General features: G+C 43.2%; 2 protein-coding genes across 2 annotated transcripts in view; one reads left to right on the forward strand and one right to left on the reverse strand.

Annotated features, from left to right (window-relative positions):
- Window positions 1-5,327: 5,327 nt before the first annotated feature.
- Window positions 5,328-21,012, forward strand: LOC147223348 (uncharacterized). Its single transcript, XM_086165586.1, has 12 exons — window positions 5,328-5,814; window positions 13,130-13,234; window positions 13,316-13,358; window positions 13,490-13,568; window positions 13,661-13,758; window positions 14,153-14,267; window positions 14,373-14,520; window positions 17,079-17,174; window positions 17,246-17,409; window positions 17,507-17,575; window positions 18,783-18,858; window positions 18,947-21,012. Exons 1-12 carry the CDS (start codon window positions 5,620-5,622, stop codon window positions 20,096-20,098), a joined length of 2,340 nt encoding a protein of 779 aa, XP_086021712.1. The 5' UTR covers window positions 5,328-5,619; the 3' UTR covers window positions 20,099-21,012.
- The window catches only part of LOC147223349 (serine/threonine-protein kinase 26-like), a 17,748-nt gene continuing 15,397 nt past the window's right edge, over window positions 20,150-22,500 (reverse strand). Inside the window, exons 10-12 of the mRNA XM_086165588.1 lie at window positions 21,931-21,993; window positions 21,595-21,722; window positions 20,150-21,517 (exon numbers count right to left, since the gene is read on the reverse strand). Of these exons, the coding sequence (XP_086021714.1) occupies window positions 21,502-21,517; window positions 21,595-21,722; window positions 21,931-21,993 (207 nt within the window). The 3' untranslated portion in view covers window positions 20,150-21,501. The remainder of the gene's footprint in view (window positions 21,518-21,594; window positions 21,723-21,930; window positions 21,994-22,500) is intronic.

Here is a 22,500-nt window from a genome sequence, read left to right on the forward strand (position 1 = left end):
TTGAAATTATGGAAATATCGATGACTCAATAGATGAATCAGTGAACCAACAAATGAATCAATGAATGAACAGATGAATCAATGAATCACTCAATCAATCAATGGATCAATCATTAAGCAAACAAATTGATCAATGAATCAATGAATGAAATAATGGAATGAATCAATGAATAAATTAATGAGCCACTGAATGAACGAATGACTGATTCAATGAATCAATAAGGGGGTAAAAGAATGAATAGATGAATCAATTAATCGCTCAATCAATCAATGGATCAATCAATTAGCAGACAAATGAATGAATCAATCAATCAATGAAATATTGGAATGAAATAATGGAAAAAACAATGAATCGATGAAAAATTAATGAGCCATTGAATGAACGAATGACTGATTCAATGAATCAATAAGGGGGTTAAAGAATGAATAGACGAATCACTGAATCGATCGATCAATCAGGAATGAAACAATGGAAAAATCAATAAATCAATGAATGAACGAATGACTGAATCAATGAATCAGTGAATGATAAGACGACTCAATGAATCGATCAATCAATCAATGAATTAACGAATGAATCAAGAAACAAATGAATGAATCAATGACTACACAGATGAATCAATCAATTAATCAATCAATCAATCAATGAATGGCTGAGTCAATGAATTATTGAATCGATGGATGAATGAACTAGTGAAATGAATAACCAAAGTCCAACCAGCTAACCGGCAGAGCAACGGGTGACCTGACTAACCAACCCGATACTGACTTCAATCGATAAGCTAACATGCTAACAACAACTACATGCTAACTGACATCTTTATGTGTGTGTAGTACTTATCAATATCTTTCTCTCTCTCTTTTTTATTAATTGTGATTTTAATTAGTCATCATTTGTATGACTTTTTTATTAATGATTATTTTTATAAATAAAAATATTTATTCTTTATTTTTTTTACATGTATTATTAATTATTAATTAAAACAACCATGTATATGTTACGTTTGTATTTTAAAAACACTTTATATTATGTCATATTTTGAAATTCTGGGTCTATATTAGAATCAATAATTCAAAATAAGCTGCCAGTATAAATATATATATTGTTAATTTAATTTATTTATTACTTTTAATAAATTTATTTCTCTTTTATATATTCTATTTACATACACTGATGTGACCCCTGACCTTCAGCAGTGTTTCCATCCACGAAAGTGGTTGCACCGCCGCCGGGCGAGTGTTGGACTCCAAAACCCCGTACGCACACACACACACACACACACACACACACACACACACACACACACACACACACACACACACACACACACACACAGTGGAACAGGCCCTTCAATCGTCCTAACCGGCTTACCGCCGCCGCCTCTGTCTCAAAGACAAATCCTATTTTCAGCTCTCATCGGTCGAGAACAGACGCGAGGATGTCTCTGTTTCACGCACACACACACACACACACACACACACACACACACACACACACACACACAGCCTGTTGCTGCAGCTGCGTTTGAGGACAAATCCCTTTTTCTGCTTTGCCCTCGCAGACAAAAACCACTCGTCTCATTTCCTAACCCCGCCTGTTGCACCAGATAAAAGAGGACTTCCCGTGTGTGTGTGTGTGTGTGGTGTGTGTGTGTGTGTGTGTGATGAAGAAATGCCTCCATTCGCCCTCCTCTCCGCTAAACTTTCACAGCTGTGGGATTCAAACTGCATGTAGGAAGTGGCGAGTTGTAATAAAGCGCTTATTACATGCTTATCAAGGCTTTCAGGTGTTAATAACACTTGTGTGTGTGCTGATGTGGATCAGCACACACACACTGATTGAGGAGGGAGCGGACATGATTTCTGACCAATCAGGTTGCGGCCCTGAGGCGGAGGGACTACTTCCTGGACGGCGCCCCGGCGCCGCATTTCGGGATCCTCGCCATTGTGTCGACATGATGGAGGTCATCTGTTAACCATCTTCCACAAAGTGGGAGGCTTACTCACCGTGTGTGTGTGTGTGTGTGTGTGTGTGTGTGTGTGTCTCCAGAGGCCGACGGCGAGGTGTGAAATGGAGTAAGTGGATGTAATTGAAGCAGGTAATTAACCACCCGGGTTCCTCCGCCGCCGTCTGAGAAGAAAGAAATAAGGGGAGAAAAAAGGTGGAACATAAAAAAAATATTATTATTATTATTATTATTACTATTATTATTATTATGATTATCATTATTATATACCAATTATGCGAATAATAATAAAAAAATATTAGTATGAAAATAATAATCATGACAATGATAACTATTAATGTATGTGCCATTAATAATAAATAACTAATTAATATCAATAATACTAATAATAGTAATAATGAATTAATAATATTAATTACTCATAATGATGATGATAATGATAATGATAATAAACGATAAGAAAGTAATGGTAAATATAACTTCAATAATATAACAGCAATAACAACAATAATAAGATAACATAATGATAATAATAAAGTTATAATAATCATAATTATTAATATATTTATTAATATGGTAATAATAATGATAAAAATGATAATAAATGAAATAATAATTAGTATCATTTTAATGATATGACTATGTTTATAATAACTGTGATAATGACATTATTAATGAAATGATATAAAGTTGAAAAATTATAACCAAAATGATAACAATGATGGTAATAACAACATAAAAATATCTAATGCTACTATTACAACTAATTATTGATAATAATAATAATAAATCTAATAATGCTGCGTTTAATTCAAAATAATTTTTATATAAAACATTATATTTTGTCAATCAGTGTCTTGTGGCTCCGCCCCTCCGTCCATGTGGCTCCGCCCCCTTTCCCTTTACTCACTTCCTGTTCAGACAGGAAACAGAAAATGAGGCCTGATTGTCGCAGCTGATGGACCGTCTGCAGGTGCAGCATCCAACCAGCGTGTTTGCACACACGTGTGTGTGTGTGTGTGTGTGTGTGTGTGTGAGTGTGTGTGTGTGTGTGTATGTGTGTGTGCGTGTGTGTGTGTGTGTCTCTGGAGGGAGGCAGCAGCATAAAGACGCCAGATGCTCAGATGCTACTGTGTCAGGCAGTTTAGATGTGTTTCTGTGTGTGTGTGTGCATGTGTGTGTCTGTGCATATGTGTGTGTGTGTATACATGTGTGCATGTGTGTGTGTGTTCATATGTGTGTGAAAGCAGGAGGGCAAAAACAGGAGAACGGAAACATGGACTGGGTGGAAAAATGCAACAAAAACTCTCCTTCTATGTGTGTGTTTGCATGTGTGTGTGTGTGTGTGTGTGTGTGTGTGTGTGTGTGTGTGTGTGTGTGTGTGTGTTTGTGTGTTGTAGAGAGTACGAAACAGATGGTGAGTTGAGACAAGCAGGATTGTATTACAGCATCAAAAGGACCCATGTTTACTGTACGTGTGTGTGTGTGTGTGTGTGTGTGTGTGTGTTTGTGTGTGTGTGTGTGTGTGTGTGTGGGATAGTTCTTAGGTCTCTACCTCCATCTAGTGGTGGGATGAGAAACAATAGCCTCTCGTCTCATTATTTTGAATTTTATTTCATATGATTATTTATTCTAATTTAATTCTCCTACTATTTTATCTGTTTGTTTGTTTTTTACTTTATCTTTTATTGTATTTATTTTATTTCTAAAGTTATTCCTGGCAAGATTTTTTTTTGGATGTTTGTTTAATTTGTTTAATTTGTTTTTAATTTGTTTTAATTTGTTTTTAATTTGTTTTAATTTGTTTAATTTGTTTAATTTTCTTCTTTTCACTACCAAAGAGCAGTGAAAACTGGACTGGAAGCAAAATCAGCATTCATGAGCATCAGAACGGCTTCGTGTCTGGAAGGAGTTCTTCAAATACAGCATTTGATTTGAGATTGCTGGTTGAGAACTTCAGAGAAGGTCAGATGGTGCTACATTGTGCCTTTGGAGGCCTAGAAAAAGCATACAAGTTGGTGCAGAGAAAGGAACTTTTCTGGAGTGGCAGAGATGGATACTAGATGGGTGCAAGACATGTATGCTCGTGATGAGACAGCGGTGAGGTGTGCGGTAGGTGTGATGGAGAAGGTCAAGGTGGAGATGGGGCTTCATCAGGGATCTGCTCTAAGCGCTATCTTGTTTGTAGTGGAGATAGACAGATGAGGTAAGACGGAAATCTCCATGGATCATGATGTTTGCAGAAGGTTGGAGCAAGAGCAGGGAGCAGGTGCAGGAACATCTGGAGAGGAGGAGGTATGCTCTAGACAGGAGATCAAGAAGGTGGAGGATTTCAAGTGCTAAGGGTCAACAGTCCAGAACACTGGAGAGTTTGGAGAGGAGGTGGAGAAACGGGTTCAAGCAGGATGGTGGATCAGCTGCACCAATGGCAGGGAGCCAGGAGCCGATCGTCAGTATTGATGACAAAAACAGTCAATAATCAATATTTGACTCACAGATTGTTTCTTTTCCTTGGATTCAAATCCACCTCCAACCGCGTCATCTTCATCTTCATCTTCATCTTCATCGCGAAGCTCCTCCATAGCCACCTGCTGGGATTGACAGGTGACCTGAACAGGTTAAGCCCCGCCCACTGAGAGGCATGACCATGACCTCCTGGACCTCCTGGACCTCCTGGACCGACTGGACCCCTTGGATATCCTGGACCTCCTTGACCTTCTTGACCTCCTGAACCTCCTGGACCTCCTGGACTTTCTGAACCTCCTTGAATTCCTGGACCTCCTTGACCTTCTGGACCTCCTGGACTTCCTGAACTTCCTGGACCTCCTGGACCTCCTTGAATTCCTGGACCTCCTAGACCTCCTGGACCTCCTGGACCTCCTGGACTTCCTGAACTTCCTGGACCTCCTGGACCTCCTTGAATTCCTGGACCTCCTAGACCTCCTGGACCTCCTGGACCTCCCGAAAGGGGGCAAAACATGGCAGATCCTCTTTTTCAGATTCCCGGGCTATGAAAGCGAGCTAAGTGAGCTCAAGAGATGCAACGAGTGTGTGTGTGTGTGTGTGTGTGTAAAGATGGGATGGGAATGTGTCACTGACACACACACACACACACTCACACACACACACACTCACAAAGTGCTCGGCATGTGCTTGGGGCGTTGCACTACTACCCTACTTTAGGACAGGTCGCTCCTCTAAAAGCGTCCAGCCACCGTAAAATTCATATTATTCCCAGGGAGGACACACACACACACACACACACACACACACACACACACACACACACACACACACACACACACACACATTGACCGACATTCATTTCCTGGAGACTGTTAGAAAGGTGGGGGTGGGGGGGCATGAAATAAAACCTTTTGAAAAAAAATAAAAAAATAAAATAAATTCCTCTTATAATTTAAAAAAAATCAGCCTTTTAAGCCTGATTTTTCTTTTATTTTTAATGACTTGTTTCGCCGGTATTTTATTAGGATTTGACGTTTGTTTTATTTGTTTTGATTTGTTTTTTTTTTTTTTTTTTTTTTTCCACCGCTGTCACGCGACGACGCACTCGTGGGTGGAGAGGAAGAAGAAGAAGAAGAAGAAGAGGAGGAGGAGGAGGAGTGAAGCATCATCCTGGGAGTTTTCCTCGGATGCCATGGTCGCCCGCCGCCGCCGCCGCCGCCGCCGCCGCCGCCGCCATTGAACCCGGGACCGGAATGACAGAAGGCCAGCAGCGAGCGCTGGGGCTCGGGGGTCTTGCCGGCCGACCGCGAATCTCCAGGGAAACCAAGCTGCGGCTGCGCGTGATCTTCCTGGACGACAGCGAGCGCACGTTCGAGGTGGAGGTGAGTCCACGGTTCGAGTTTAACGCCAAAGAGATTGTTTAAAAAAAAAAAAAAATTTATTTGAGATTTTTTTTTTTTTTTTTTTTTCTTTTTTTTCAAATAAATCTAAAAAAAAATACACGTATTTCTGGGGTATTTCTGATGCAACCTATTGACCTTCATGAATTCACGCCTACCTTGATGTAAACTATTTTAACCCCAAAAAAATGTATTAATTAATTAAAGATTTTTTTTTTTTTTTAAAGGAGATTTTTTTTTATGATTTATTTTATTTTATTTATTTATTTTATTATTATTTAACACAATTTTCCGACAATAATCTTTATGGTGCCTAGCCTTAATATACTGCTCAAAAAAAAATAAATGAATACTTACACAACACAATTTAATTCTGTGACACTTCAAATCAAACTGTCCACTTGGGAAGCAACACTGAATTATTTTAGCTTGTTTTAAGGACATTAAAATGTTTTTTTTTTCCACTTTCATTTGGAGTGTGACTCCAAAATCCAGACCTCCATGGATTCATGCATTTAATTTTTATTGATATTTTTGGTGTGATTTTGTTGTCAGAAAATTCAACTATGTAAAGAAGAAAGTATTTAATCACAATATTTCATCCATTCAGATCCAGGATGTGTTATTTTAATGTTCCCTTTATTTTCTGGAGCGACTACATGCATGTATGTAGGATATGATACACACACACACACACACACACACACACTCAACAGCTCTTTGATTCGTGTTGCCTTCAAAGGCAGTTTGGATTTTAAACATCTCTGCAGTTTTACTACGTTTCACTTTATTTTACTTGACTTCACTTTACGGTAGCGTTTACTGCAGGAGAGGGCAGTGTTGCAGAAAGTATGGCAGTACTTTACATTTTAACGCAGTGTTGTCTCACATGATATAGTGTACTGTGTACTGATGTAGTATACTGTACTGCAGTATAGTGTGGTGTAGTATGGTATACTTTAGTATAGTGTGAACTGCAGTATATTGTGGTGTAGCATGATGTACTGCAGTATAGTGTGGTGTGGTATGGTGTACTGCAGTATAAAGTGTACTGCAGTATAGTGTGGTGTAGCATGATGTACTGCAGTAAAGAGTGTTGTAGTATGATGTACTGCAGTATAGTGTGGTGTAGTACAGTGTACTGCAGTATGGTGTGGTGTAGTATAGTGTACTGCAGTATAGTGTGGTGTAGTATGATGTACTGCAGTATAGTGTGGTGTAGTATGATGTACTGCAGTATAGTGTGGTGTGGTATGGTGTACTGCAGTATAAAGTGTACTGCAGTATAGTGTGGTGTAGCATGATGTACTGCAGTAAAGAGTGTTGTAGTATGATGTACTGCAGTATAGTGTGGTGTAGTACAGTGTACTGCAGTATGGTGTGGTGTAGTATAGTGTACTGCAGTATAGTGTGGTGTAGTATGATGTACTGCAGTATAGTGTGGTGTAGTATGATGTACTGCAGTATAGTGTGGTGTGGTATGGTGTACTGCAGTATAAAGTGTACTGCAGTATAGTGTGGTGTAGCATGATGTACTGCAGTAAAGAGTGTTGTAGGATGATGTACTGCAGTATAGTGTGGTGTAGCATGATGTACTGCAGTAAAGAGTGTTGTAGGATGATGTACTGCAGTATAGTGTGGTGTAGTATGGTGTACTGCAGTAAAGAGTGTTGTAGTATGATGTACTGCAGTATAGTGTGGTGTAGTATGGTGTACTGCAGTAAAGAGTGTTGTAGTATGACGTACTGCAGTAAAGAGTGTTGTAGTATGATGTACTGCAGTATAGTGTGGAGTAGTATGGTGTGCTGTAGTATAGTGAGATGTAGTACGGTGTACTGCAGTATAGTGTGGTGTAGTATGATGTACTGCAGTATAGTGTGGTGTAGTATGGTGTACTGGGATATAGTCTGTTGTGGTACAATGTACTGCTGTATTGCGGTGTAGTATGATGTACTGTATAGTGTTACATTGTAGTCATTTGTGGTGCAGTGTAGTTCTGTGTACTCTGGTGTAGTATAATGTGGTGTAGTACAGTGTACTACATCGTGATATAGTGTAATGCTTTGTGGTGCAGTGCAGTTCTGTGTACTCAGGTGCAGTATTGTGTAGAACAATGTTATTTACTTCAATTTACTATGGTGTACCACAGTGTACTGTCATGTGGCATAGCTGAGTTGAATGAAATGTGTACTCTGTACTGCAGAGTACAGTGTACTGCAAGTACACTGTACTGCAGATCATGTTACTAAAAACTTTTGATTTGTCGTCTCTTGCAAAATTGTGTACTTTTATGCATTTTGGTGTAGTTTTGCTGAGGTATCCAGGGCCCTGCTTATCAGGGGCCAGTACTTCCTCAGCCAACTGGTGTAGACTGGTGTACTTCAGTGTAGTACAGGGGAGTGGGTTGTAGTATAGTGGGTCATATCGCAGTGTTGTGTAGTATTCTGCATTGCATCGTAATGCAGTCCAATCTAGTAGTGTCGCATATTTTTGCGGGTTATATGTGTACTATACATGTACTATACACTATATCACTATACTGCACTACACTGTTATACGTTTGCTACGCTATACATGTACTCAGTGTGGTGTAGTACATTGCATTGTAATGTTGTATAGTGCAGTAAAGCGTAGTATAGAGTGGTGTGGTTTACTGGCTTATAGTATAGTATAGAATGTAGTATAGTATGGTATGGTATGGTATGGTATGGTATAGTATAGTATAGTATAGTATAGTATAGTATAGTATAGTATAGTAGAGTAGAGTAGAGTAGAGTATAGAATGTAGTATAGTATGGTATGGTATGGTACAGTATAGTATAGTATAGTATAGTATAGTAGAGTACAGTAGAGTAGAGAGAGTATAGAATGTAGTATAGTATGGTATGGTATGGTATAGTATAGTATAGTATAGTATAATATAGTAGAGTAGAGTAGAGTACAGTAGAGTAGAGTATAGTATAGAATGTAGTATAGTATGGTATAGTAGAGTAGAGTATAGTATAGTATAGTATAGTATAGTATAGTATAGTATAGTAGAGTATAGTATAGTATAGTATAGTATAGTATAGTATAGTATAGTATAGTATAGTATAGTGTTATGCAGTGTACTACAGCGTGGGTTAGGTTAGCGGGTCATACTGAAGTATATTGCAGTACTGTGCATTGCCCTGTAATGCAGTACTGTGTATCACAGTGTAGTGTTGTTTTATGGATTATACTTCAGTGTAATGTAGTACTGCATGTAGTATGTAGTACTGTTTGGTACACGACAGTGTAGGATAGGGTACTGTACTTTAGTGAACTATACATTGTAATGTAGTACAGTGCAGTACAGTGTAGTACAGTAGTGCAGTTTTGCACTTCTCTTTGCAAAATGTTTAAAAATTCCAAATAAACCGGTTCAGATATCAAACAATAATAGCCGATCGATGCAAATTATGGATTATTGATCAAGTGATCGGCCCGGGCTGCCGAGCACTCCGCTCCCCACGGAACCGGGACGCTTTTTCAATATGGCCTCCACGCCTGCGAGCCAGCGCAACCTCTCAGTGTGTGTGTGTGTGTGTGTGTGTGTGTGTGTGTGTGTGTGTGTGTGTGTGTCGCAGCTTTGTGTTAGCAAAGTAGCTCCATTTTCCGCGCACATGCTTTCTTTGCCGGGCCCCCAGGACATCCAAAGCAGCAAGAGGATGGGAAAGAAGGAGGGAGGAGTGACTGGAATAATGTAAGAAAGGATGAAAATAAGGAAGTGTGTAAAAATAATTTCAAAATCATTTGTAAAAACGAGTGTTTACTGTCACCTTGAGATGTTCCTCCTCGTTTGACCCCGATATTCCAACCTTCGGGGTAAAACCCCGATAAAGGGCAGTTGGGGGGGCTAATGGAGTCGAGGGTGAGGGGCAAAAACACTCAGGGTGGAAAGAGGAAAAAAACAAAACATGTTCAATAGCCGACCAATCAGATCCCTTCATTTTGCAGTTGAGACCGCAGCTAGCACGGTTAGCTTACGATACAAACTTCCTTAGCTGTACAAGAACAACTACAAAATAAAAATCATGGTATCTGAGGACCATTGTCAGCGGCAATTTCATAAACATGCTAATGTAGCCACCGGCTATCCGTCATATGGCGGGCTAGCTGCTAGCGTCAGCATTATGTTTACACTGCAGGCGGACATGTTTCGTTGCAGGGTTTGAGGATGAAAGTGTTGGAGGTGGATCCAAACGCATAGCTTTGTGCTACGTGATTAGCAAGATGGTGCACACGGTCGTGGAGGGCGGTGCTCGTTAGCAGCGATAGATAATTACGTTTCAGTGCCGCTTCCTGCTGGCTAACTTGGAGCGTAGCTTAAAAAGAGCATTGAACAGACTCAACACTCTCAACTGTGTGATAAGTGTTAGCATTAGCATTGTCCACGCTCCCCTCAAGGGTTTCTCTGCCATTTCACCACCATTACCCTAGCTAACAAGCACAATTAGCTGCTAGCATCAGCATTACGTTTGCATTACAGGTAGACATGTTCCAGAGCGGGCTTTTAGGATGAAAGTGTTGGAGGTGGATTCAAACACATAGCTTCGCGCTACATGATTAGCATGCGCTCTTGGTGTCGGTGATCGTTAGCAGGTTAAAATGGCAATAGATAATTATGTTTCAACGCTACTTCCTGCTGGCTAACTCAAAGCTAGCATTGAACGACTCAACACTCTTTACTGTGTGATCAGTGTTAGCATTTGCATTGCTCCCCTCAAGGGTTTTTCCGCCATTTCACCACCATACTCTGGCTAACACGCACAATTAGCTGCTACTTTTGCGCTACAGTTGGACATGTTTCAGAGTTGGATCCCCCGGACCTTGTCGGAGTTGGATCCAAACGCACATTTTTGCGCTACGTGATTAGCAAGAGGGAGCATGTGGCAGCTTAGCAGCTTAGCTGTTTAAAAATGGAGATAGATGTTATATTTCAGTGCCGCTTCCCGCTGGCTAGCTTAAAACTAGCATTCAACAGACTCAACACTCTACTAGTGTTTGCATTAGCATTGTCTCAAGGACTTTTCTGCCATTTCACCACAGTCACCCTGGCTAACAGGCACAATTAGCCATGAAGCCGCATAGCATTCAGCGGCTAAAGAGCCGACAGAGGCGGCTAATGTCAGACTTAAAATACGAAACAACCCAAACAAAAACCAGCGTGCTAATGTGCTTTCTCTGCAGATGCACACGACACTAAAAGCGCTAAGCTAACAGTTTACCTTCCGTCTCGGTCACGGATGAAGATCCTGGCCGGACAGATTGGACATTAAAAGTTGTATTCCGCTCCGTTTACGTCCCCGTCGCTCCGCGGGCGGCCATTTGTTTCCGCTAATCATCGGTTGGGTCCGTCCACCCGCTATAATCGGCTGCAGCTGCTGCATCCGTCCTCCGCCCACGTCTTCCCGCCGTGACAAGCTAATGAGGGACGTGCAGCGACCTCCGCCGGGGGAGCTAAACACCGGCTAGCAGGCGGCGAGCACTAAAAAAAAAAAATACCAACCGGTGTCTCCGCCAGGGGGTTCAAACGCCGGCTCGGTAATTAACGAAGACGAAGGATGGAAGGGGAGGAAGAGGAGGGGAAGGATGCTCATGCTGAAGGTTGAACATGCAAAGAGTGGAAAAAGAGAGTTAAAAGCAGAGGTGGTGTGAAGTAGTAAATGCAGAAACAATGAAATTTAATTAAGATAAAATATAATATAATAAAATTGAATTGAATTGATGAATGTGGTAATGATAAAATAAAATAGAATTCTATTGAATTAAAAAGGTATACAACAGTGAAGGAGGTAGTAAATAATAAATGCAGCAATGAAAATAAAATAAAGTCAGATAAAATGAAATAGCATTGAATTCAATTGAATCAAAAAGGTATTTAACAGTGAAGGAGGTAGTAAATAATAAATGCAGCAATGAAAATAAAATAAAGTCAAATAAAATAGCATTGAATTCAATTGAATCAAAAAGGTATGTAACGGCGAAGGTGGTATTAGATAATAAGTGACTTAATAATAAAAATAAATTAAAATAGTATTGAATTCAATCGAATTGTAAAGGTATTTAGCAGTGAAGGGGTAATAAATAATAAGTGCTGTAATAGTTAAACAAATAAAATAGAATTCTCTTGAATTAAAAGGGTATAGGATGTAGTAAATAATAAATGCAGCAATAAAAATAGAATAAAGTCAAATAAAATGAAATAGCATTGAATTAAGGGAGGAGTTGAGAAAGGGTCTGGGTGGTCAGGAAGAGCTTCCAGATGATTGGACAACCACAGCTAGTGTTCTCAGGGAGACAGGTAGAAGAGTACTTGGTGTGTCATCTGGAAGGAAAGTAGATAAGGAGACTTGGTGGCGGAATGAGGAAGTGCAGGAGTTTATACAGAGAAAGCGGTTAGCAAAGAAGAAGTGGGATACTGAGAGGACTGAAGAGAACAGACAGGAGGTCAGGGAGTTGCGGCGAAAGGTAAAGATAGAGGTAGCAAAGGCAAAACAAAGGGCGTACGATGACTTGTATGCTCGGTTGGATAGTACAGGAGGGTGAGAATGATCTATACAGGTTGGCGAAACAGAGAGATAAAGATGGAAAGGATGTCCAACAGGTCCGGGTGATTAAGGACAGAGAGGGAAATGTATTGACAGATGCTAGAAGAGTGATGGGAAGATGGAAAGAGTACTTTGAAGAGCTGATGAATGGGGAAAATGACAGAGAGTCAAGGATAGAAGAGGGGACTATTGTAGACCACAAAGTAGCGCAAATTAGTAAAAGTGAAGTGAGGCATTGAAGAGGATGAAGAGGATGAAGCGTGACAGGTTCCTGATGATATACCTGTTGAGGTGTGGAAGTGTCTGGGAGAGGCAGTGGTAGAGTTTCTGACTAGATTATTCAACAGTGTGAGGTTACCCATCACCCAAGCATGTGACAGGGTGCCAAGAGAGGAGCTCTGGTATTGTATGAGGAAGTCTGGAGTGGCAGAGAAGTATGTTAGACTGGTGCAGGACATGTATGCTAGCTGTGAGACAGTGATACGGTGTGCTGTGGCAGAGGAGTATGTTATACTGGTGCAGGACATGTATGCTAGCTGTGAGACAGTGGTACGGTGTGCTGTAGGGGTAACAGAAGAGATCAGCTCTGAATCCCTTCTTGTTTGAAGTGGTGATTGACAGGCTGACAGATGTGGTTAGACAGGAATCTTGGTCATAATAGTGAATATATATATATAAAATACATATAGAAATATAAAGAATTATATCTTAAATCCCCATCCCAGCAAAAGGTGCTGGGCTGCGACTTCTTCAACAAAGTGTGTGGCCACCTGAAGCTGCTGGAGAAGGAGTACTTCGGGCTGGAGTTCCGACACCCCAGCGGCAACTACGTGAGCGGAACACACACACACACACACACACACACACACACACACACACTGAGGGTATCTGAGCATGTTTTTACGCCACAGGTTTGGCTGGAGCTGCTGAAGCCGCTGGCGAAGCAGATTAAATGTGAGTCTCAATTATTCCACTGAGAAGCTCTTCCGGCCGGCGCCGACCGCGAAGCTCTAATTTCCCGTCGGCAGCGAACGCATCACGAGTTCACCAGATTCCTCACCCGTTCATCCGTCCAACCTCTCTAGACACCAGCGACCTCTTCTTCAGGTTCATCGTGAAGTTCTTCCCTCCCGACCCGGGTCAGCTGAAGCGAGGCCTCACCAGGTAGCGGCCGCTATCTTTGCTCGCTGCGACGGCGGCTAATGGTCGTTAGGTTGAGTGTGTGTGTGTGTGTGTGTGTGTGTGTGTGTGTGTAGGTACCTTTTCGCCTTACAGATAAAGCAGGATTTGTCCAACGGGAGTCTGACCTGCAACGACAACAGCGCCGCCCTGCTGGTGTCTCACATACTGCAGGGTAAGAAGAAAAAGAAGACATTAATCCATTTATTATTCATGTTATAAAGATATTCATGCATTCATGTCATTTATACACATTTATCCTTTCACTCAATTATTTAAACAAAAATTTGACATAAAACTCACCCTCTCATTCACACCTCATATAGACAGTCATTTTTATATGCATTTTTTTAAACTTTTTTACTACTTTTTTTTTAATGTTTTTACTTAAACATCATATAGAGACATTCAAGCATTTTTTTTTTGTTTTTTGTTTTTTTTGCCAGATTTTTTCCTTTTTTTACTTTTTTTTTTTACCTATCCATCATATTGAAACATTCATGCATTCACCCTCCCATTCATGTGTGTGTGTGTGTGTGTGTGTGTGTGTGTGTGTGTGTGCGTTACAGCAGAGCTAGGCGACTACGACGAGGATCTGGACTGTCACCACCTGGAGATGAAGCAGTACGTGCCCAACCAGGAGTACCTGGACCACAAGATCATCAGGTTCCACAAGAAGCATAGGTGACACACACACACACACACACACACACACACACACACACACACACACACGCGCGCACACACACACACACACTAAGTGGTGTAACTGTGCGGCGTCCCTTGCAGGGGTTCGTCCCCGGCGTCCTCAGACGTTCACCTCCTGGAGGTCGCCAGGAAGCTGGACATGTATGGCATCAGGCCGCACGCCGCCCACGATGGCGAAGGAACCAGGATCAACCTGGCCGTCACACACTCCGGAGTACTCGTCTTCCAGGTACTGCAGTATGACAAGTGCTACACTCAGGTACTGCACCCAAGAACTACAGTCAGGTACTACTACACTTGTGTACTACACTTGAGTACTATACCTAAGTACTACACTGGGGTACTACACTTGAGTACTATACTTGAGTACGACACTGGGGCACTATACTTGAGCACTACACTGGGGCACTACACTTGAGTACTATACTTGAGCACTACACTGGGGCACTACACTTGAATACTGCACTTGACTACTTCTCTTGAGTAATGCACTTGAGTACTGCTCTAGGTACTACACTAGGGTACCACACTCATGCACTGCACTGAATACTACTGAGATGAGATGAGATGAGAACAACTTTATTTATCCTGAAGGAAATTGTTGTGCCAGAGTTTCAAGTAAAAAACATAACAGTAATAGATCATAGTAGGAAGGAGGGAGAATAAGAAATACAATGAAATATGAATTGTCTTAACTTGTCTTGACTACTAATTTTCTTAACTAATTGTCTTAACTACTCAACTACTCTTGAGTAATGCACTTGAGTACTACTCTAGGTACTACACTGGGGTACCACACTCATGAACTACACTGGGGTACTACACTGGGGTACTGCACTTGAGTACTATACTGAGGTACTACACTCATGCACTACACTGGGTTACTACACTTTAGTACTACTTTTGAGTACTACACTTGGGTACTACACTGGAGTACTACTTTTGAGTACTACACTGGGGTACTCCACTGGAGTACTACTTTTGAGTACCATACTGGGGTACTACACTTGAGTACTGCACTGGGGTGCTACACTTTAGTACAACACTTGGGTACTACACTTGAGTACTGCACTGGGGTGCTACACTTTAGTACAACACTTGGGTACTACACTCAGGTACTACACTGGGGTACTACACTTGAGTACTGCAGAGGGGTACTACACTGGGGTACTGCACTTGGGTACTATACTGGGGTACTACACTCATGCACTACACTGGGTTACTACACTTAAGTACTACTTTTGAGTACTATGCTTGGGCACTACACTGGAGTACTACACTCAGGTACTACACTGGGGTACTACACTTGAGTACTGCACTGGGGTACTACACTTTAGTACTACTCTTGAGTACTACACTGGGGTACTGCACTGGGGTACTACACTGGGGTACTACACTTGAGTACTGCACTGGGGTACTACACTGGGGTACTACACTTGAGCACTATACTCATGCACTACATTGGGGGACTACACTTGAGTACTACACTGGGGTACTGCACTTGAGTACTACACTGGGGTACGACACACAGGTACTACATTGGGGTACTACACATGAGTACTGCACTGAGGTACTACACTTTAGTACTACTCCTGAGTACTACACTGGGGCACTGCACTTGAGTACTACATTGGGGTACTACACTCAGGCACTACACTGGGGTACTACACTTGAGTACTGCACTGGGGTACTACACTGGGGTACTACACTTGAGTGCTATACTGGAGTACTACACTTTAGTACTACTCTTGAGTATTACACTGGGGTACTACAGTGGAGTACTACACTTGAGTACTGCACTGGGGTACTACACTTTAGTACTACTCCTGAGTACTACACTGGGGTACTGCACTTGAGTACTACACTTGGGCACTACACTCAGGTACTACACTGGGGTACTACACTTGAGTAATGCACTGGGGTACTACACTGGGGTACTGCACTTGAGTGCTATACTGGGGTACTACACTCATGCACTACATTGGGGTACTACACATGAGTACTACACAGGGGTACTGTACTTGAGTACTACACTTCGGTACTACACTCAGGTACTACACTGGGTTACTACACTTCAGTACTGCGCTGGGGTACTACACTGGGGTACTACACATGAGTACTACTTTTGAGTACTACACTGGGGTACTACACATGAGTACTACTTTTGAGTACTACACTGGGGTACTACACTGGAGTACTACTTTTGAGTACTACACTGGGGTACTACACTTGAGTACTCTACTGGGGTACTACACTTGAGTACCATATTGGGGTACACACTCACGCACTACACTGGGGTACTACACTTGAGTACTACACTTGAGTACTACACTTGGGTACTGCACTCAGGAACTACATGTGAGTACTACACTGGGGTTCTTCACAGGAGTGGGAGGACATCGGGCATGGAGGTGTGCGGTAGCACAGGAGAACTTCAGGGAGGCAAGGAGATGAATGAGTGAATGAATAAATGAGAGAGTGAAGTATTGAGTGAGTGGTTGAGGGAATATTTGGGTGAATGAACCAGTGGATGAGCAAGTGAGCTAATAAGTGAGTGAAAGTCAAGTAAGTTCAGTCAGAAAGTCAGTAAGTCAGTTGCAAAAAGGTATGAGTTCACTCAACCAGTGACAACCAAGTCGCTGAAAAGAAAACAATGAGAGGACGGTGAGAAGATGCAAGTGGTAACCTCAGGTCCACCAAGGGTGAGAAGGGGAGAAGGTCTTCTGGAAAGCAGGCCCACCCTCAGTGGGCGGAAGGATACGTGCTGAGCCGTCTCTCCGCCTGCAGGGGAACACCAAGATCAACACCTTCAGCTGGGCCAAGGTCCGCAAGCTGAGCTTCAAGCGCCGCCACTTCCTCATCAAGCTGCACGACAAAGTCGGGGTGAGTGACCCCGAATCTTCTCCTCCTCCTCGCCGCCGCCGCCTCCTCCTCACCGCCGTTCCCGCCCCCAGCCGTCATGCAAGGACACGCTGGAGTTCTCCATGGCGAGCCGGGACGTCTGCAAGGCCTTCTGGAAGGCCTGCGTGGAGTACCACGCCTTCTTCCGGCTGGCCGAGGAGCCGCGAGCCGTCCACAAGACGCTGCTGTCCTGCAAGGGCTCGCGTTTCAGATACAGGTAGATCCCACGCACAGTATCCGGATACTTAGGGCACTCCGAGCCGTGTGTGTGTGTGTGTGTGTGTGTGTGTGTGTGTGTGTGTGTTTTCCCGCAGTGGGCGCACGCAGAAGCAGCTGCTGGAGTGCATGGGCTCAGGGGAGAAGAAGACGTCGCGCTACGACAGGTGAGGGCCAATCAGGAGCGGGGAAGGGGGCGGGGCTTAAATGCGTCCGCATCGGCAGGTCGCCGTGGTAACGTCGTTCGATGTCGGCGTGAGTGAGGGCTGTTGCCTCGGAAACCGTTACCAAGGCAACGGGGGATGTTCACGAGTAGCTCGGTGGCGCCCCCTAGTGGCCACTGCGCCAGGGAGGTCGCAGCAGAGATGCAAACGTCGTACTTTGGAAATCTGAGTACTTTTACTTTGAGGTAAAATAGTATTTGAAGTAATTCAATCAGGAGATGATATTAGTTGAATCATTTGATAAAAAAAAGTTTTAAAAAAACTATCGTGGAAAATAAATCAGATAACGTAATGCTAATAATTCAAATAAAAGATTAATAGCTTGAAATGCAATTTTAAATAAAATCTAAAACATGATTGTTTTTTAGGCTGGTTTTTCTTAATTCTTTTTATTCTGCATTTTACAGCTCAAATCTTTGATAAAAACAGGCAAAAAATGTATTTATCATGAAAAATAAATCCAATAACTGAATCCTAATCTTCAATAAATGACAGTCATATACATTATTAACTTGAAACACAATTTGAAATAAAATCTGAAGAATTAACTTACTTTTCCAGCTATTTCTTCTAAATTATGTGATTCCATAATTTTCCTGCTCAGGTCTTTGAAAAAAAAAAAAACAGGAAAATATATTTATCATGAAAAATAAATCCAAAAACTGAATGCTAATAATAAATCAGTTACAATCAAATAGTTTATTAGCTTGAAACGGAATTTGTAATAAAATCCAATAAATTATTTTCCTGATCAAGCTATATTTTTCTGAATTCTTCTGTTTTTGATAAAAACAAGCAAAAAAATATATTCATCATGAAACATAAATCCAGTATCTGAATGGTAATAATTCAAATAAAAGATTAACAGCTTGAGACGCAATTTTCAAATAAAATCTAAAAAATGTTTTTTTTTAAGCTGTTTTTTCTTAATTCTTTTTATTCTGCGTTTTTTTTAGCTCAGCTTTTTGATAAAAAAAAGCAGAAAAATATATTTATCATGAAACATAAATCCAGTAACTGAATGCTAATAATAAAAAGACACTCATATAGATTAATAGCTTGAAAAAACAACTTGATATAAATCTGAATAACTATTTTCCTTATCAAACTATTTTTTCTAAATTATTTTTATTTATTTTTCCCCGCCCAGGTCTTACAGCCAGTCGGACTTTGACTCCCGCCAGTGCCGCTCGTCGCCGGACCTTCTGACCGACGTCTCCAGAGAGGTGGACATTTTATCCGCGAAAATCAAAAAAAAGAATCGTCGTTAAAAAAAAAATAAAAATTCTGATTGGTCGTAAATTTCCCCGCCAGCTGTACGAGGACTCCCATTCGTTCCAGCGGTCCGTCCGCGGCCTCGGGGGGCGGAGCCAGGAGGAGCTGGAGCTGCACCCGGACCGGCTGGAACACGAAGGGGGCGGAGCCAGATACGGCGTGACCCGCGGCGCCGCCCTGGCCCGAGTCACGCCCCTCTCGCCGTTCCTCCTCCGCCCGCCCGCCGCCGCCTCGCCCAAACCGCGCTCCGCCTCCACGTCCATCATGGACGAAGCGCACGGCGGCGGCGGGCGCGTCGGGGCGCAGCGACAGGCGCAGAGGCTCGCCGGCGTCTACGGCAACCGCTCTCGGCGCCGACCGAACCCCCAGCCGCACCCGGACGCCGCCCAACAACTGGTCCTGCTGTACCCCAACACCCCCGCCTACCGCTACCACCCCGTGCTGCCCTCCTTCCCATTGGCCGCTTCCCCCTACCTGGCGGATTACGTCGCCGTTTCCTCGCCGGAGCGCTTCCCGCAGCTGAGGAGGCGGGACTACGTCGCGGACGGCGTTCCGCGGCCGGCGTTTTACCCGCTGGCCGGCGAGGCGCCGTCTCTCTCGCCGCTCCGCAGGAACCCGAGGGGCTCCGCCGGGGTTTACCAGACAGGAAGTAACGGCGCCAGGTTCCTGGCGGCGTCTCGGATGGAGGCGGGGCATTACAGCGACGACTGCAGCTTCCTGCCGGGGCTGCCGCGCCGCGTCGCCAGCCAACCGGACGTCAAGTTCCAACTGGCGAGGAGCGTCGACCCCGCCTTTGACCCCGCCTCCGAGTTCCGCCCCCTGGGGTACTACCCTCACCTGACCCGCCCCTCCAGGCCCACCTTCCTCCCGCTCAACTCCTCGCCGCTTCCAGAGCGCCCGACCTCCGTCTGCATGATGGGCGGCGGCGGCGGCGGCGGCGGGAGCTACAGCGACTCCGACCCCGAGGTCTTCTACCCGTATTACTGCCCGCCACCCCCGCTGGGGAGAATGGTACGACCCGCCGGACTGGCCAGGATGAGGTTCTCCTCCGGGAGCCTCCAGCTGGACGAGGAGGAGGAAGAAGAAGAAGAAGAAGAAGAAGGAGCGAAGAGGAAGGTGGCGAAGAAGAAGAAGAGCGAGGAGGCGGAGAAGGAAGCGGCGGAGGTCAAGGTCACGGAGGTCACGCTGTAGGTGCAGGAGAAAAACAAACAAAAAAAAAAAATCCAAGTGACGGCGTGCGGATCAGACTTAAATATTTATTCATAAAACTCTACATCCCGCTACAAACAAAGTACAGCCGAGGGTACACTTCTGGAAAATCTTACTGACTCCGCCCCTGAAGGACAAGCACTCCTGCATCCCATAATACTTATAAAAAAAAAAAAAAAAAGCAAAAAAAATATACACATACATATATATGTATGTATATATATATATATATATATATATACATACACTGAAAACCATCTATAGTGTCTTTGGTAAAAACTAGCAGTGATGCTTCAATTACAGCTCCCTTTGGGTTAGCCCGTTAGCGGCTAGCTCGCTAACCGAGCTATTAAAAACAACAGGTCTGTATTGATTGGATGTTAGTAGCTACAGGTGCTAACTAGCCGTTAGCACCGGACGTTCAGCTAGCTTCTGCCGGAAGGAAGTGCTACATCCAGCCCACATGCTAGCTGGCTAACCGTTTAGCTAGGCTGGTTGAGGAAGACTTCTGCGCGCTCTCCTCAGAAGGTGAGGTATTTGGAATATTTTAAAAAATGATCTCCCCGGAAAATTAAAAACAAAAAAAAAAAAGGGAGCTGTAATTCAAACGACGACAGAAGGTGGAGGATGTTGGCATTTTCTGTCTTAAGTGCTCCGGAGCAAAAAAAAAATAAAAATAATAAAACACAAAGTGTATTTACAGAGTCCTGGCGGTGGAACAGGAAGTAGAAAACAAGGCACGTTGTGGATGTTCGGTTTTTAAAAATGTTGCAGTTGAAAAATAAAATAAAAAATAAAAATGGGTTTTTATTGTTATAACAGTGTTATTACAGCGTTAGCATTGGATGCTAACCCCCATTTGGAGGAAGAGATTGATTTAAAAAAAAAAAAGAAAATTAAATTAACTCAAACGTGTGCTTTCATTTCCGCTGCCGTGGCGTCGCCGTTAAAAGCCGCTAGCGGCTTTCGGGAAAAAAAAAAAGAAAAAATACATTTTAAAAAATCTGAAAAATAAATCTTTCAGTCAGAAAGTTCAAAACAAAAAAAAAAAAAAATTGTAACTTCGGACAGCGTTCAGTTTCCGTAAAAATTAAATTACGTTTACAACGACGCAGCCGCTCCGAGGGCGGCTAACTAGCTAGCTAGCTAACGGGGTTAGCGGATTAATGGGCGGCGTCCAATCAGGAGCCGGAGAGCAAAACAAAAGCGGGAAAAGATTCTTCCACCAGCAGCAGTGAACCTACAGAAAGTGTGTATGTTACATGACAGCGTGTGTGTGTGTGTGTGTGTGTGTGTGTGTGTTGAGGAGACGTCGCCCAGCAAATCTCCTCATTTCCCGCCGTGCATCAGCGCAGACTCAGTCTCGCTACTTCCTGTCCGTCTCCTCAGTTGGTCGTGAACCTGAAGGGACGAGACGCCCACGTGAGAACATCCCATCATAAACACAAATAGGTCGTCGGGGGTTACGAAGGCGCCACCTGGCGATGATGCGCGTCACCATCCTGTCGGTGATGCCCGGGCAGACCTCCTCGGCCAATCGGATGTTGCGTTCCAGCTCCTCGATGGCGAGCCGCTGCTCCGAGTGCTCGCGGTGCTGCTGCTTCAGCTAGCCAGGAGAAACACACGGAATCAGTGTGCTAACGTGCTAACGTGCTAACACGTGATGGCGACAGGTGGCGTCAGATGGATTTTAAATCTTCTTTTTCCGCCCCCTCAGAATAAAAATGATGTTAATAGGTGACAAAACGGGGTGGAGGATGAAAACGGCGTGCGGGAAGATTGTGGGCGGAGCCTGGCGGAGAAGGACGACTGACCTCCGTGAAGACCGGCGAGATGACGGTGGTCAAACTGGCGGATTTAACCAGCTGGTCCTGAGCCTGCGTGCAGAAATACACACTTATTACATGCTTAATACACATTTATTACACACTTCAAACACATATTACACGCCTAACATGCTTACTACACGCTACTGCACACTATTACATGCTGACAACACGCTACTACATGCTTACACGCATGCTACACTCTTATTGGACATATTACACACTACACCTCACGACTCATTACACGCCTACCATGCTTACTACATGCTACTACATGCTTACTACACGCTACTGCACACGATTACATGCTGACAACACGCTACTACATGCTTGCTATACATTAATTGCACATTGCTACACGCATACTACACTCTTATTAGACATATTACACACTACACGTCACGACTCATTACACACCTACCATGCTTACTACATGCTACTACATGCTTACTAAACGCTTATTGCACATTGCTACATGCTAACTACATGCAAACTTCATATTGCAACACCTTACTACACCCTTACTACACATATTTTACACACTACATGCTGATGACA

The sequence above is a fragment of the Fistularia commersonii genome, chromosome 19, assembly GCF_037954325.1.
Source record: "Fistularia commersonii isolate RoL2024-O1a breed Wild chromosome 19, RoL_Fcom_v1.0, whole genome shotgun sequence".
In the NCBI taxonomy this organism is placed as follows: Eukaryota; Metazoa; Chordata; class Actinopteri; order Syngnathiformes; family Fistulariidae; genus Fistularia; species Fistularia commersonii.